General features: G+C 41.0%; 1 protein-coding gene and 1 long non-coding RNA gene across 2 annotated transcripts in view; both read right to left on the bottom strand.

Annotated features, from left to right (window-relative positions):
* Window positions 1-644: 644 nt before the first annotated feature.
* fam110b (family with sequence similarity 110 member B) lies at window positions 645-8,998 on the bottom strand. Its single transcript, XM_030075041.1, has 3 exons — window positions 8,220-8,998; window positions 6,847-7,265; window positions 645-2,325 (listed from the first exon to the last, which is right to left on the bottom strand). Exons 1-3 carry the CDS (start codon window positions 8,340-8,342, stop codon window positions 1,410-1,412), a joined length of 1,458 nt encoding a protein of 485 aa, XP_029930901.1. The 5' UTR covers window positions 8,343-8,998; the 3' UTR covers window positions 645-1,409.
* A 10-nt stretch (window positions 8,999-9,008) lies between these two features.
* Window positions 9,009-14,968, bottom strand: part of LOC115375592 (uncharacterized) — a 54,976-nt gene continuing 49,016 nt past the window's right edge. The window contains exon 3 of the long non-coding RNA XR_003929726.1: window positions 9,009-9,040. This is a non-coding gene — a long non-coding RNA (uncharacterized LOC115375592). The remainder of the gene's footprint in view (window positions 9,041-14,968) is intronic.

Raw genomic sequence — 14,968 nt, 5'->3', positions numbered from 1 at the left:
TAATAATTATTATTATTAACAACTATTATTATTAATGTGTTTTTTATTCTATTAGCATTAAAGGGATGGTAAACTAAAATGTTCAATTTTTCATTAAAATATATATATATATATATATTTTTTTTTTATTGTTATCACTGGGTGTAGAAAACATCATGAAACTGTGAGAAACTTGATGTTCAAACTATTTGAGCAGAATTCCAAGACATGAGTGTTTCCTGTGGAATTCTATTCTTGACCAAGTTTAAAAGCAACTAAAACATCGTTCACTAAAACTTTCCACTGACATTGACTGAGTGATATCCTTTTTTTTCTTGTTTAACATTGGTCCACCTTATTAACAAACCGAAATACTGATTTAAGCCCATTGCATTCTATGTTAGATGTGCATGTGTGTGTATTTCTGTAGTATCAGTCTAAACCACTCCATGTCAATGTCCTCTGTCTCTTCTGTCACTCACAATCATAACACACTCCAGTGCTTTGATATAGCATTTGCAAAATCTAGCTGAACAAGAGCTTAAGTTGAGTGAGTTGAATGCCATCAGCATTTCAGAACGTCCAGGTTTCTCAACATTTTGCACTTCAGTTTAGTAGCCTGTGTCAGCAGCTTCACCTGTTTCTTGTGCCTAATAAAGTTAATGCTGATTTGCTCCATTATATCCTTTACAGTCCCCTACAATAAACATCAAGAAACTTCTGTAAGTTCATTTAGCTGATTTCAGTAAGGTCACTCAGTGTACCAGCATTGCTGATTTTCCAAACTGATTGCTATTTTTTTTTTTTTTTTTTTTTTTTTTTGGACAGAGTTCAGTATCTGTTTCGCAAAGATGTTGGGACTGTATTTTGAAGCCTATTTAAAGAGAGACATCGACATTGAGAAATACCCCCCTCACGATGAAATGGTCCCTTTATGGATACTTGGGACAGTCATAGTGCCTCTCGTTCTGATTCCAGTTGTTCAGGGTAGGCTGCCTTTCTCAGTAAGTTTTAAAGTGTCCATAGAGAAACAGGTAATAAGCTAGCTAGTTTTCGTACCAATCCCCTCTACTTTTCTGTCCGTTCAGGCTGAAAAATGGTAGACGTTTTGTTCGTCTGACTGTCCATATTTTTAGCTTGTATTCTTTAAGTCTCTGTATTAAATTTGTTCTAAACATAAAACAGAGATTTTCAGTCCATCTCCTCATTTGTTCATCCATTTCTAAACATTTTTGGTGTGTTTAATCATCCAGTTTCTTTTAGACCTGTGAGACTCTCTTCCATCATTCTGCTCACATCCATCTATTTGTAATCTATTTGCAGTTTTCAGTTCAGCTTCCAGACCCATCTTGCTAAACCTGTGAGATTGGTCCAACCATTCTGAAACGTAGGAATGTCCTTTATTTTTGTCCACACAATTTTCAGTCTTCCTAAACATGTGAGACTTTCTGTGTCTCCCTCGCCTGTTTGATGCTGTACAGCCACTTGATGACTCTTGCATTGCGCTCAACCGCTGAGATGCCATATGGAACACGCTCCCCAGCTTCCTCCTCCTCGTCCTCGCCCTCCTCCCCGTCTGACAGCCCCTCATTGGAGGAGCGCCGCGACCTGTCGCAGTCGGAGGAGATCATAGATGCTGATCGGAAGTTCAAGCTGACTATGTCCGAATTTGCCCGGGCGAAGTTCTCCGGCCCAACGGCCTCCAGTTCTTCGGGGTCAAGACCACAGTAGTTAAAGAAACGCTCTACATCGGCTCCAGCCCGGGCATACCGATCTGACAGGTCCGATTTGGATCGATGTAAAGAGGGGCGACGGGCCACAGAGGAACCAAGTTCAAGCTCCAGGTTTGGGTCATTGGAAGAGTTGGCGGGGTCTCCACGATCGCAAGGCAGCGACTTAGGGGTGGTATTGTCGCAGAGAGAGGGGGACGGAGCTGCGCAAGGAGGAGGCAATGACAGGGAGAGAGGGGGTGGAGGAAGGGAAGCAGGGTTGGGTTTAGGGGGCAGGGGTGGGGCCGAAGAACTGCTGGATCGGGCAGTGCGTAGTGGCTTGCCGTTGCACAGTCGCAGGAGATCAGAAGAGGAGTGGGAGGTGAGCAGGGGAGGCAGTGGAGAGTGAGAACGCTCAAGACCCCCTCCTCCTCCTTCACCTCCTCTCTCATCTAGGACTCGTCTGCTGAGATTAAGGTTTCCTCCTTGTTGCGGGCTGTGACGCCCCCCGCTGTTGACTGGTGGGACCTTCAGTGAATGGGAGAAGGATCGGAGGGAATGGGAGGTGCTTGGACTGGGGGCAGAGTCTGCCGGCTGCTCATTAAGCGTCATTGTGGATCGGTAGGTTAATGGCATCCTAGGAGCAGAGAACAAGAAAAGATCAAAATGCTAGAAACAGAAAAACAACTCAATGCAATTCAATTAAACCTCAATAGCTGGAGTAAAGAAACAGTTTTGAAAACACCAGAAGTAAGAAACGAGGAAGCAAATATTAAACGTAGTGCTCTTGTCACTTTAATATAAATATGCAGTCAAGCCATACTTAGCTATCTAAGATAGTTACTTTGCTGATGCTCCAAATTCAAACCAGCTCTTCTGCCATTTTGGAAACCAGGGAGCTGAAAAGCAAGCGTTGGAAGAAAAACCAAAACATATGTGGGCTGTTGTGCATCCTTCAGAACATATTTTTAGCTTTGTGTCGCCATTCAAAATGATATTGTTTTCTAGTCTGTATCCACTTCATTCATTTTGGAGCAGAACACTCTCGTTCCAGCACAGGGAAGGAGTTAATGGACCAAATGTGATGGCTGAATTACACTCTCATTGACCAGCAAATACTACTGTAAGGGAAGAATCCAAGAATCCTATCGCTTTAACTTTCTATATGACAGGTTTTTATTTCTATGACAGGTAATTTTACACCCAGGACAACTTAAAAGCATCCAGGTATTATTTACAGACCCTGTTAGCAATACCTGCCAGTTTGCAGTAAACTGAAGACTTTGAAGTTTTACTTTCGTTAGCTGAGAGTGTATCCGTCTCTGGAGTGACAGAAAACATAATGTGATGTCACCTCTTAGCACAGCAATAGAGATCGATTTAGCACAATTCTATTTATATATCAGTTCACTGAGCCAAACATGCCTCACACTGTAACATGACTGTCACGACAGCGCGACTGGTTGACTAGCAGAAAACTCCTTTTCCTCTAGGGATTGAAACTTTCAGGCATTTTGCACCTCTGTCCACAACCAATTAGTGATGTAGTTGCAGGTATTTTTTGCCATTGACACCTGCTAAAAATACCTGCTGCCACATCACTGAGTGGGTGTGGCCAGAGACACAGCTTGCCTGAAAGTTTTAGCTCATAGAGGGCATTGCAGCAGAAGAGTTCTGCCTTATGTGATTTAGTGTTTGTTTCCATCTTATGCATGCTGGGATTGGCTCCAGCCCCCTCACGACCCTGACAAGTATAGGAAATGGATGTAGGGATGGGATGTTCAGTTTCAAATCCTTTCTTTGAACCCTCATGATTCTAATCACTGGTCTATAATATCCTTTCAGGGCTCTAAATACTTTTTTCTGTTTTCTGCAAAATTGCAAGTTGTCAAAAGAATTTTCTGCAATCTGGAAAATCTTGCAAATACCCAAGCTGTTATTCCTGCCCTACTATAACCTACCTGGCCTGGCAAAGTTAACAACAGCATCATACATGGCTTTGTTTACATTGTGTGAATTAAAGACTGATTATTTCAAATCTCAAAGCATATTCTGATCATTCCATGTTCTAAATAAACACTCTGATGCTCTTAAAACAATATTTTAGTTTAGTTTAGTTTAGTTTATTCGATAGTGTTTAAAAGACACAGAGAAGGTCTTAAAAAGAAAGAGCAAAACTAACAAGGATAACAGAAAAGTCAGTGACTTATTTCCACTGTGGTCCTTATAAAAGAATAGAGGAGGAAGGTAGGTTAGAGCAATACATTGAGACAGACATGGCACAGACATTTCAGCACAGCACAAGGCAAAAGCACATGACAAGTAGGACACCACAATGCAACAAAGTGACACAGACAATATACAGTGAGACAAGCATAAAGCTAAGGTAGACAATAAAATAAATAAGGGACGGGCAACACAGGACATTACAAAAATTGAACAAGGCACACAAAACGAATACACAAGCATCCTATTCGTCCTGAACTATTCACATGCTTAGAGAGGAAGACCACTGAAGAGTTCCTTCCTAATCCTCATCTTAAAAATGGCAGGGCTCTGTACTTCTTTAGTAGAGAGAGGGAGTTTATTCCACTCCACGGCACCACTGTAGCTGAAGGAGTGCTCCAACCTTTGTCCTGTGCCTGTAGAGGGATACATCACCTAAGCTACCTCTAGTGTTGTGTCCGTGGTCAGGTCTCGTGAAGTAGTTATTAAAATATTTGGGGGCTCTGTTGTTGAGGATCTTGTGGGCCATGGTAAGCTGCAGCTGCTTCACCCTGTCTTCCACTGGTAACCAGTGGAGCTGAGTAAACTGAGCCTTCCCTATGTGACTTCTGGGATTAAGACCAAGGACTTGTTCTGTGCTGTCTGCATTTTTTGTTTCAGGGCTTTAGTAAGGTTCCAGTGCCAGGAGGTGATGGCGTAATCAAAGTGGCACTGGACTAAACAGGAGGCTAAGATCTTTAGGCATTCTTTGTTTAGCAGTGCTGCCTTCCTGGCCAGGAACCTATTTCTGGCGTTAACCTTGCTGAGGACATTAAGGGCCATTGGGGCGCCACTCAAGGTCCCATCTAAAATGCAGCCTAATTATTTAACTGAAGGCTGGGATGTAATTGTTACGCCTCCAGTGGTAATGATAAGTTTGTCCTCCCTGCTCAGTCTAATCCTTGAGCCTAGTAATAGTGCTTCTGTCTTACCTAGATGTAGTGACAGCCAGATCTTCACGCTGTCTAGGTTTTCAGCTAATTTGTCCTGGATAACCTCCTTATCTTTATGTGGTACGAGGATGGCAGAGTTGTCGGCATATAAAAATAAGGAGATAGAGCAGGCGGCCTTCATGTCATTGATGTATAATAGAAAGAGCAGCGGCCCAAGCACACTGCCATGAGGAACGCCGCAGGATATGGGCATAGCCTCAGACAGGACTCCACCTACATCAACTTGCTGGTCTCTCCCTGTCAAATATGACCACCTGATCGCTAAACCATCTAGTCCAAGGGCCTTCATCTTTGACAACAGAACGTTATGGTTGACAGTGTCAAAAGCTTTTTGGAAATCTAGCAAAACAAGGCCGCACATTTTTCCTTGGTCCTTCTTGATAAAATCTGTAATGTACAGAAGGCACATGTCGGTTGAGCAAGACTTCCTAAAACCTGACTGCATATCATAAAATAAATTGTTGCTGCTTATGTAATCAAAAAGTTGGTCGTGTACTACTCTTTCAAAGACCTTGGCGATCACACTTAGAATGGAGACAGGTCTATAGTTGCTCAGGTCTGTTTTACATCCCTTTTTATATTTTGCACGCACACACACACACACACACACACACACACACACACATATATATATATATACATATATATAAGGAATACACGAACAAACGAATATATATTGGTCCGCTACTGACTGAATCAACATGATATGTTAACTGAAGCAAAAACAGAATTAGTCTTTATTGCTCACTCTTTGAAACAAATATTTGTTTAGATTATGTGGTTCTGGCATGGTTCCTTGGGCCCGGGATGGCCCACTTGTGGCTCTTGCGACGAAGCAACTTCCCGAGTCCTCTTCCCGAGGAACCACGCCAGAACCTTCGGACTTGTCCTCAGTGGAAACGTCCAGCAAGGATACAGTGGCCGTGGCTTCTGGAAATTCGGGACTTTTTTTTCTTGCCACAAGTTTCTGAAGGGCTCAGATTTTCACCGACTTCAATGTATTTATGTTGAGTTTAGCGGCTTCTCCCATATTTGGTGTGCTGACTACGTAAGTGTCACATGACTCATCAGCATACCGGGAAGGAGAGCTGCTCATTGCCATGGAGTTTTGCAACAGGGAAGTCAACAGAGCGCTACCTGCATCTTCCGCACCAAATATTTTAGAGGTATTTGCAGATTTTATTAAGAAGAAATCACACTGAAAACTGTTTAGAACCATCTTTATTCTTTATTGGACCTATTACAAGCCAAATTGTTTGGAAAAGGACACAATTTCCTGGATTTTTTTTGCCTGCAAAATTGTAAGTTGTTTGTTTTTTTTTCTGCAATCTCGAAAATTTTTCTGCAAATTGCAGGTTGCAGGTGGGTATTTCGAGTCCTGCCTCTGAATAAATGACTTACGTTGAGAGAAACATTGGGAAAAAGCTTGATATTAATGTGTAATGGTATGACATTATTGTAGGCTATAGACTGAGAGGTTTTGCTGTTCAGTGGTAACATGTTATACATCTATAGACAAACTAAGCTAGCTTAACTAACTAGTTTGCTAATGGCTAACTGACTGCATTAAGATATTTTAGAGTGGTTCTGCTTCTTGTCTCAATATATATGACAAGTGTTAACAACAACTATCTGTTAACAACAAAGGTCAATTAAAAATCCGGTGTGTATTTTCTGTTTCCTTCAGTCACAACTGCCTGTATCCTGTAGTAATGTGAAATCATGGAAAGGGTCAAAGCTTCAACCGAGGTTGACAGAGCTACAGATTATAGATTTAGTAATAATAACGCCTCTGTTATAAAGTGTTCAAAGTTGGGCGTGCCAACCTGGTGTAGCAGTGGCTACACTTATTATTACATCTTCAGACATCCAGCTTTTATTATAGATAGGTGTTTCCAATAGTTATCCCCACAAGACATGAACACTGCATAGCAAATTACCTTGATGGTGTCCAACTCCTTGCCCCTCCCCCTGATGACCTCATCAACACAGCACTCTTGGCTCCGCCTGCCAGTCCTTCAGATCCTGCCCCTGACGAGGAGGATGAGTTTAGGAGATTTTTAAGGATCTCCAGGTTTAAATTCTCCCGTTTGCTGCTACCGCTGCTTGTAGTTGCACATGTGTCTGACTTGGCATTGTTATTGGATGCTTTGAATGATGTCCCGCCTCCATTTCCTCCTCCGCCACCAAGCCCAGAGCCCCTCTTGGAGAGGAGGGCAGGACAAACGGGGGGCTTGGCCAAGACCGGTGGTTTGATTGGTTCCTGCTTGGCATTGATGACTTCCTGGCTCTTGACGTACTTGGCCTTGTCGGCCTCGAGTCTCTCAACTGCACTTAGGCGCTTTGGGTTAGGCTCAACCTGAAACACATTCATGAATAAAACACATGTTAATCAAATGAATTCAAATTCTTTAAATGTTTGCTGCATTCAGATCCCATTCATAAGCATTTCAACACAAGAAATGTAACGTTAGATACACAGACAGTAGATATACAGATATAGCCTATAGATAAATAGATGTAGGATGGATGGATAAAAAAGTTGCAATATAGGAAGTTGTAATACAGATATGCACAGGCCTGATATTTTATACTAGAATTCTAAACTTGCTAACGCAATCTGCACCACCATCTGCTCAGCTGTGATATGCTGCTCACAGGCTATACAAAGTATAGTAAACAAACTACTGATTGCACTGTTTTTAAATGATCTCAACTGCTTTTCACTGCAGTATGCTCTCTCTCTTTTTGCATCCTGACCAATGGATACACCAGTCCTCACAGAGATGAGCCAGTGTCTGCTGCTAATATTGGCCAGCTGCTTGGGTTCTAGAAAACTCCTGAACTAGGGATAGCTCTGATCAGGAGTCTGGGCTGATCCTGATCACTGATTTTTTTCAGGATCCGCTGATACCTACACATCCTGTTTTTCTTTTTTTTCCCAGAAAAAAACTTTTACACTAAAGTAGCTTTTATCTCTCTTTTTTTTCATTTTTAATTTGATTTTAAACTTACAATAATTATGAATCTAATTTTCTGGTCTTTTTTACAAATGGGTTTGCATATTTACATATTATTATTATTATTATTTTTATCACCAGCAACATCATCTTCATCAACATGGTATGGCGTGTTTGTTTTTCTTATCTAAAGGAACTGCCTTGTCATTTTTATCATTTTTTGCCAATTTTCAGTTCTTTTTTGGTAATTTTTTACATCTTTGTGACAATGTTTTGGTAATTTTCTTTGCATATAGAATGTTTTTGAAAGAAATTAAGTGAATTCCACAGGTTTCAAAGGGTTAAAACAGTACCTGTCTCCTGAAATAGTCCGGGCCCTTGTTGAGGATGCGGAGGGGTACGGTGGAGCTGAAGGGCGCAGCGGGACCCGGGGCCTTGCTATCTGGCAGGGCTGGAGCCAGTGTCTCTGTCGGCATGGCAACGAGGCGGCTGGGGGGGGCGGCCGTGGTGGCAGCGGGTGCGGGGGGGTCGACAGAGGGCGGGGGCTCCGTGGGACCCCCAAAACATGAAGACGCAAGGTGGAGGGAGAGGAGGGAGCCTAGAAACAGGTAAAGCCTCTGGCCCGGCGCATGGCTGCCCTGCAGGTGGAGGCTGAACTCTGGGCTGGAGTGCTGCTGGACCAGGAGTCAACTACGACACCCAACCTGGCAGAATCTGCTACTAGCCCTCAGACTAGCTCACTGAGTCCAGCACGAAATTAACACGACTAATATTAACGTACTTTTTCTTTGACTTTTTTAAATCCATAAACTGCACCAAATCCAGCCACACTAACTGATGCTGTCACAGTTCATTTTCCTGATGTTATTTGGTAACTCTTGCTGAGCACTTTCTATTGGTCTCTACTGTCTGGTTTCCACTGGCCCCATTAGCCGGACAGATAGGTGGACAGACAAAAAAGAGAGAGGGACAGTGCAGCGATAGAGTGGAAACAAGAAAAAGAGCGATGATTGTGTTTCAGTTCAGTGGTGCGGATCGGTGCTTCCACAGGGCCGATGGAGCAGCAAAGGATGGTGGGAAGGGAAAGCAAGGATCAACCCTCCCCCTACTCTTCCTCCTCCTCCTCCTCCTCCTCTTCCACCCCCGCCTCGTCCTCTCCTGTCAGCCAGACAATCTGAAAAAGACACACACACACACACACACAAAAGGGAAAACAGCCAATAGGGTTAGAGTTATGCTGTGACATCACACACCTAGCAACAACAGCAGCAAAAGCAGGGAGGAGCAACACACACACACACACACACATAACTTACATATGTATGCAGGCAAAAGGCGCACACACACACACACACACACACACACACACACACACACACACACACATAATATCCCTATTAATATTTTTTTAAGTGAGATGTCTGACCCAGAGAAATCATTTCAGTGTAGGAGGATTTTAATTAACACCTCATCCTAAAACTACTTTATTAGTCTGGGATTTCAGTGGGGAGTTTTATTTTGAAGGTCTAAGTTCTGTTTTCACAATGACAAGAGAATAATAATTCCAGGCAGAACAGAGGTTATTTTCGAGATTAAAATATATATATATATATATATATATATATATATGATATTGATGGGGGCTGTTGTCACCCTCAGTCCCAAAGTTTCAGCTTTGGCCTTCAAAAATCAATGTCAGTTGAACCTTTAATGTGTATAAACATACAAAGTGGCAAAAAGACAGAGGGTGTACAAAGTGCTGACACAGCCACTGATGGTGAGCTGTTTTCCACCACTGAGTCAGAGAGAGAGAGAGAGAGAGAGAGAGAGAGAATGATAGAGAGAGAGTGAGAGAATGAGAGAGAGAAAGACAGAGAGAGAATGAGAGAGAGAGATAGAGAGAAACAGAGAGAGAGAGAATGAGAAAGAGAGACAGAGACAGACAGTCAGAGAGAGAGAGAGAGAGAGAGAGAGAGGAAGGAGAAACAGACTCAGCGAGGCCTGACCAGGATCTTTGCAGGCTTTATGGAAAACTTTTTTTTCAGCAGAATCTGCTGAGTCATGCAAACAAAAGTGTCTCCTGGCGAAGAGAGCAGTGGTTCAACATCATGTTAGCTTTATAATTTGGCCGGCTTATTATTTTCCACTGGATTTCTGGTGGCTTAACATGCTGAGTCATCCTACAGCACTGCTGCTTGTCTGCCCGGCAACACTGACTCACTGTTATTGGTTCATCATGTTTATGTTTCTATCACTATCATCTATTAAAATCCTTTTTAAAACACAGGAGCCCAGCGGCGGCACTCTTAACGAAATTCATTTCATTTCTTTGCTAATTTGCTTTTCAATAGCATATACAATTACGATTTTATATCATACGTCATATTTTATATTATACGATTTTTAATCATATACAGAATATACAATACAACAATACAAAAACAACTATACAAAAATACATTTGGGAGTAAAAAATTTTGATAATGGTATACTGGCCAATATTTTATACCCACAAATGTATCAAGAAATCCTCAGTTTTGGTAATGAGATAAGTACAATATGTACAGGAGGGCTACCTATTTTATATTTGAGGAATAAACTTCCTAACGCAAACAAAAGTGTGAAGGGAACAGTGGTTCAGCATCATGTTTGGTTTATATTTTGTCTGTTTTTATCACCTCTTACAGACTGCCATCCCTGTGTGTATTACAACCCACCGGGCCTAACTCACCCAGGAAGAACTTGGAAGCATTGGGAGAAAATGAATTTGAAGCATAGATGCAGGATCTGGGATTGCTGCAGGTGCTGGAGAATCGGCATATTTCCCAAACAATAATGTCTCAAGGACCCTGAATGCAACACATCCTGAAGTTTGCTAAAGCCAAAACATTTCTTTGTGTTTGTTTCTCAATAGGAGCTGCAGTTCTTCTTCACACCTAATTCAAACAAACAGCAGTGACCTGAAAGGATAACTACCATTAAATATATTTCCAAGTCACCCCATTTCATCCCATGTCCAGGAGAAGGGCCTCTTCCCCTCTCCCAGAGTGCAGGCATCTCTTATCTGCTCTAAATGTGCTGGTAGGAGAAACACCTTACAGCAAATGCCAAGTTGCCAACCACGTAGAAAGGAAGGACAGAGAGTAAAGGAAAAACTTCCAGGGCAGCACCACACCTGGACACCATGTTTTACAAGAATCTAAAAAAGACTAATTCCAAAAAGCAGTGCTTGCTGTGTTTGCAAAAACGTCTCCACTTCAAAAACTCCTCTAATTTGTCCTCTCTGGGACAAAGATGGCAATGGAAAAACAGAGGAGCAGAGAGGAGAGAAAGCAGCAGATTGATGATATAGGCCTGTATATTATATATAATATCGTAACATATGGATCTCAGTTCTTGTGGTTAGTTCCAGTGTAAAGGGTACCACTGAGCCCTAACCACAAAGGAATCCACAGTCTTATTAATGTACCATTCTCATTAAACAAGTATCATCTGATTATTCTAAATCTGAAGTTCTACTTCTTAAATAATGACATTCACAACCCACAACACACACAGTGTGCGAGGCAATACAACATACACACATTCACAGTAGTAAATGTTCATATCTATAATTAATATGTCACAAAGATTTTTTAATCCAATATGCGTGGCTTCATATTCTGAGATTAGACAAGACTACATAATCCATGGTGTGTGTGTGTGTGTGTGTGTGTGATTGAGATCTCATTCTAATCTGCCCTCTCAAGCCACCCCCTGTTGAGATAGCTTACACAGACAAACACAGATAAAGACGGCTGTGCCTCTCTTTGGAAAAACAAGTGCGACTCTAAATGCAACTGGAAAGTAAAGAGGTCGGTTGTGTGCAAAGCTACAGCACTTTGGATCTACACTTTTCTAGGAAAAAGTCTAGTGGTGCCCATGTGTTTGATGGTGTCAATATCAACACCTTTTAAAACCTGAGCAAATTCAAGATATGGGAAAAAATGTGACAGCAAAATAGCAAAAAAAAAACAAACACTAGTATTAATAGGAACTTTATGAAAAATGCTAAAAAAAAAATATCCCCAAAATTACAAAAAACATTAACTTCTAATTGTTAAAATGCCATATTTAAAGGTCAGATCGGTGATGCTGAGTTGATGTTTGATGAGTTAAATGCTTGTGAACAGACTTCACAAGCATTTCATATCCAAACAAGACAAACACAGAGGCTGAGCCAAGCCTGAATCACATTCATATTACAGGCTGTCTGCAGGAGCCATGCTGAAGCCATGCTAGCATTACCTGGATTTCATTTTAAAGAGAAACAAACATTTTTTTACAACTGGCCTTTTTCTGACAGACTATATCAAAGTTTTAATATGAATATACAGTATCAAATATTCACTTAATATATAATATATGAAAGCTTATTCAAGTTTGGACATTATGAATGGAAAGAATATGAAAAAGGACACCAGCAAATTAGATGTTGGTGCCATGATATTCGACATCCTGTACAAATATAATATTAATCTAGGAGTGGCCTACCTGGTTCCTTTGACAGGTTTTGGTGAAACGACACAATGATGGCTGTTCACTTTGAAACCCAGGTGCCCACGAGCAGGTTTTTACATACAACAGCTTTGTTGCACCCACTTGACAAATTCACTTGATTTCTTTGTAGTTTTGGGAGGTAATGGAATGGAATTTTTCTTGTAATTTAATTTTAAATATATATTGATAATAATTCTGAATTTTCTTGTTTTGTTTTTTTGGTTTTTTTTACAATTTGTTTTGCAAATGTTACGCCCATTTTATTATCTTTTTTGTGAAAATATTCTGAATTTGTTGTTGTTGTTGTTATCATCATCACTATTATTATGGTAGTAGCAATAATAATTTTTAACTTTTTGGGTGATTATCTGGTCATTTTCTTTCTTTTTTAAAAATAATTTCTTGTTAATTTCTGGCTATTTCTTGATAATTGGCTCATGACATGTTTTTGATGATTTTCTCACATTTCAATTAAATACTTGTGAAGCCTTTCAAAAACTTTTTTTTTTAATTTTATATTTTAAGATTATTTTTGGCATTTCTGTTTTATTTGACAGTCACAGTAGAGAGAGACAGGAAAGGCAGGGGGGAGAGAGAGAGGAGGTGACATGCAGCAGCTGGCCTGAGGTCAGATTTGAACCCAGGACGCTGCGATCAGGACTCAGCCTTCATTCCTGCTCATTTTCATTTAATTTTGTTTGCTGATTAGTTACTAATGTTGTGGTAATTTGTGGCTGATTTGGTAATTGCCTTTTAAGCCATAAGGAAATCAAATGAATTTGCTCAGATTTTCAAGGGTTAGCTTGTCTTGCCGTTTGTCTTTGCCTTGACTAAATATCAGTGTAAGTTTTAGTTGCATCCCAATGAAAATTAAAAATAAGCCTGCATTGCAGGATGAAAATAAACAGGACCTCAAAAACTATGTGAAGCATTTTAATGCTTTTAGTTTTTGATACTTTTAGATATCTGTGGACTTGTTAAGGAACTATAGATCTGACTGGTTTCTCCTTAGTGATCCCAGTAGTGAGCAGGACAAAATGTTTCCAGTTTACATGAACACGCTGTGTTCATCTGATGCTGTGCAACTGGAGCTTTCTTCAATGCGTGCGCACACACACACACACACACACACACACACACACACACACACACACACACACACACAGAGTGAAGGACTGATTTCTTTTTAATTAGGACCATGTGTCCTCCTGTTTTGCTGCAGAACACAGTATGAATGAGAAAAAGCAGAGGAAGGAGGGGGAGGACAGCCACTGTTCTACCTTTTCTGTGTTCCTTCTCATTTTTGACCTATACTGATAATAAAAATAACAGCAATGCAGTGAGCAGAGAAACATGCACTGATCACTGCACACATATGGATCTATGTAAAATTAGAAAGGAACAAATGTAGAGTCTATTTATTGTATCAGTTGTAAAACATGCTCTTACAGACCACAGCAAAAAACTGGTTTCTACATGCTTTCCAGGACTGCATTCATTAGTCTACATTCTTCTGGCTTTCAAAAATCAAAGCTAAAAAATCAGCTGACAGACACACACACACACACACACACACACACACACACACACACACACACACACACCCTCTCTAAACACATGATAGTCATGAGAGAGAGGGAGAGGGTTCCAGCAATATGGCCAGTCTTAAATGACTGGAGGCCTATTTCTTCCCACATAAAAATGGGCTTTTATTATCAACCTCTGGCTTTATGCAATGTAATGGATTTTTACTTAAAATCCCTCTCTAGCCATTGATTAAACCCCTCTTTGATTAAAATCATCTCTGTTCATCAGTATTAGATATATAGAAGTTTTCCATGATAAAACATCTCTTCATGCCTTAAAACAGCTTAGCACTCGTACTTCAGTATGTGTGGAATTATAAATATGCCAATTAGCTCCACCCATGTCCCTGCCTACTGCCACAGTACTTTGTAATTTGTGTCATATTTGATAATCTAACCATGTAAAAAAACTAATGTTGTTGATGTGAATAGCTCACAGCCCTGCCACTCAAGTGACCGGCAGGGCTGGTGCTATGGACAGCCACAACCTGTTGTTTTTATTTGTGATCTAGCTGGCCTGAAATGTCAGATTTTAGGGAAGTGCAAAGACCCCTCTCCCTTCAGTAGCACTGGCGGATCTACCAGGGTGGCATGGGGTTGCAGCTGCCACCCCTAAAAAATTCCTTGCCACCCCAGCTGCCACCACACAGTTTATTTTTATTATTTTTTTTAAATTGTGGCTCTTCGGAAATTTACAAACACGAAACTCAAATGTCCGAGTGCAAGTAAATGCAGCAAGAGATGACACTCATCCTTCCACTGGGAGAAGATCTAGTCCTCCCCCAACAGAGGCCATTGCTGCTTGCGACTTGGCCTGCATTCAGAGGGCCTACACCTCACCTGTGGCACAACATTAACGGCAGGCAAAGAGAGAAAAGAAGATAATGGCGGTCGGCAGACCATACGGTAAAGGAATGAGCTAATATTTACTGTTCATTCTGAAGAGATTAGAATTATCAGAAATACCATATACAGTA

Source organism: Myripristis murdjan, chromosome 17 (genome assembly GCF_902150065.1).
Source record: "Myripristis murdjan chromosome 17, fMyrMur1.1, whole genome shotgun sequence".
NCBI lineage: Eukaryota > Metazoa > Chordata > Actinopteri > Holocentriformes > Holocentridae > Myripristis > Myripristis murdjan.
The sequence above is the reverse complement of the archived record's forward strand: the minus strand, read 5'-3'. Positions and strand labels throughout refer to the sequence as shown.

Coding starts and splice junctions, on each gene's coding strand:
- fam110b (XM_030075041.1), bottom strand. CDS start 8,342: ATGCCGACAGAGACACTGGCTCCAGCCCTGCCAGATAGCAAGGCCCCG. Junction 7,266..8,219: donor CGGACTATTTCAGGAGACAG/GTACTGTTTTAA, acceptor AATGTGTTTCAG/GTTGAGCCTAACCCAAAGCG. Junction 2,326..6,846: donor AGGAGTTGGACACCATCAAG/GTAATTTGCTAT, acceptor CTCTGCTCCTAG/GATGCCATTAACCTACCGAT.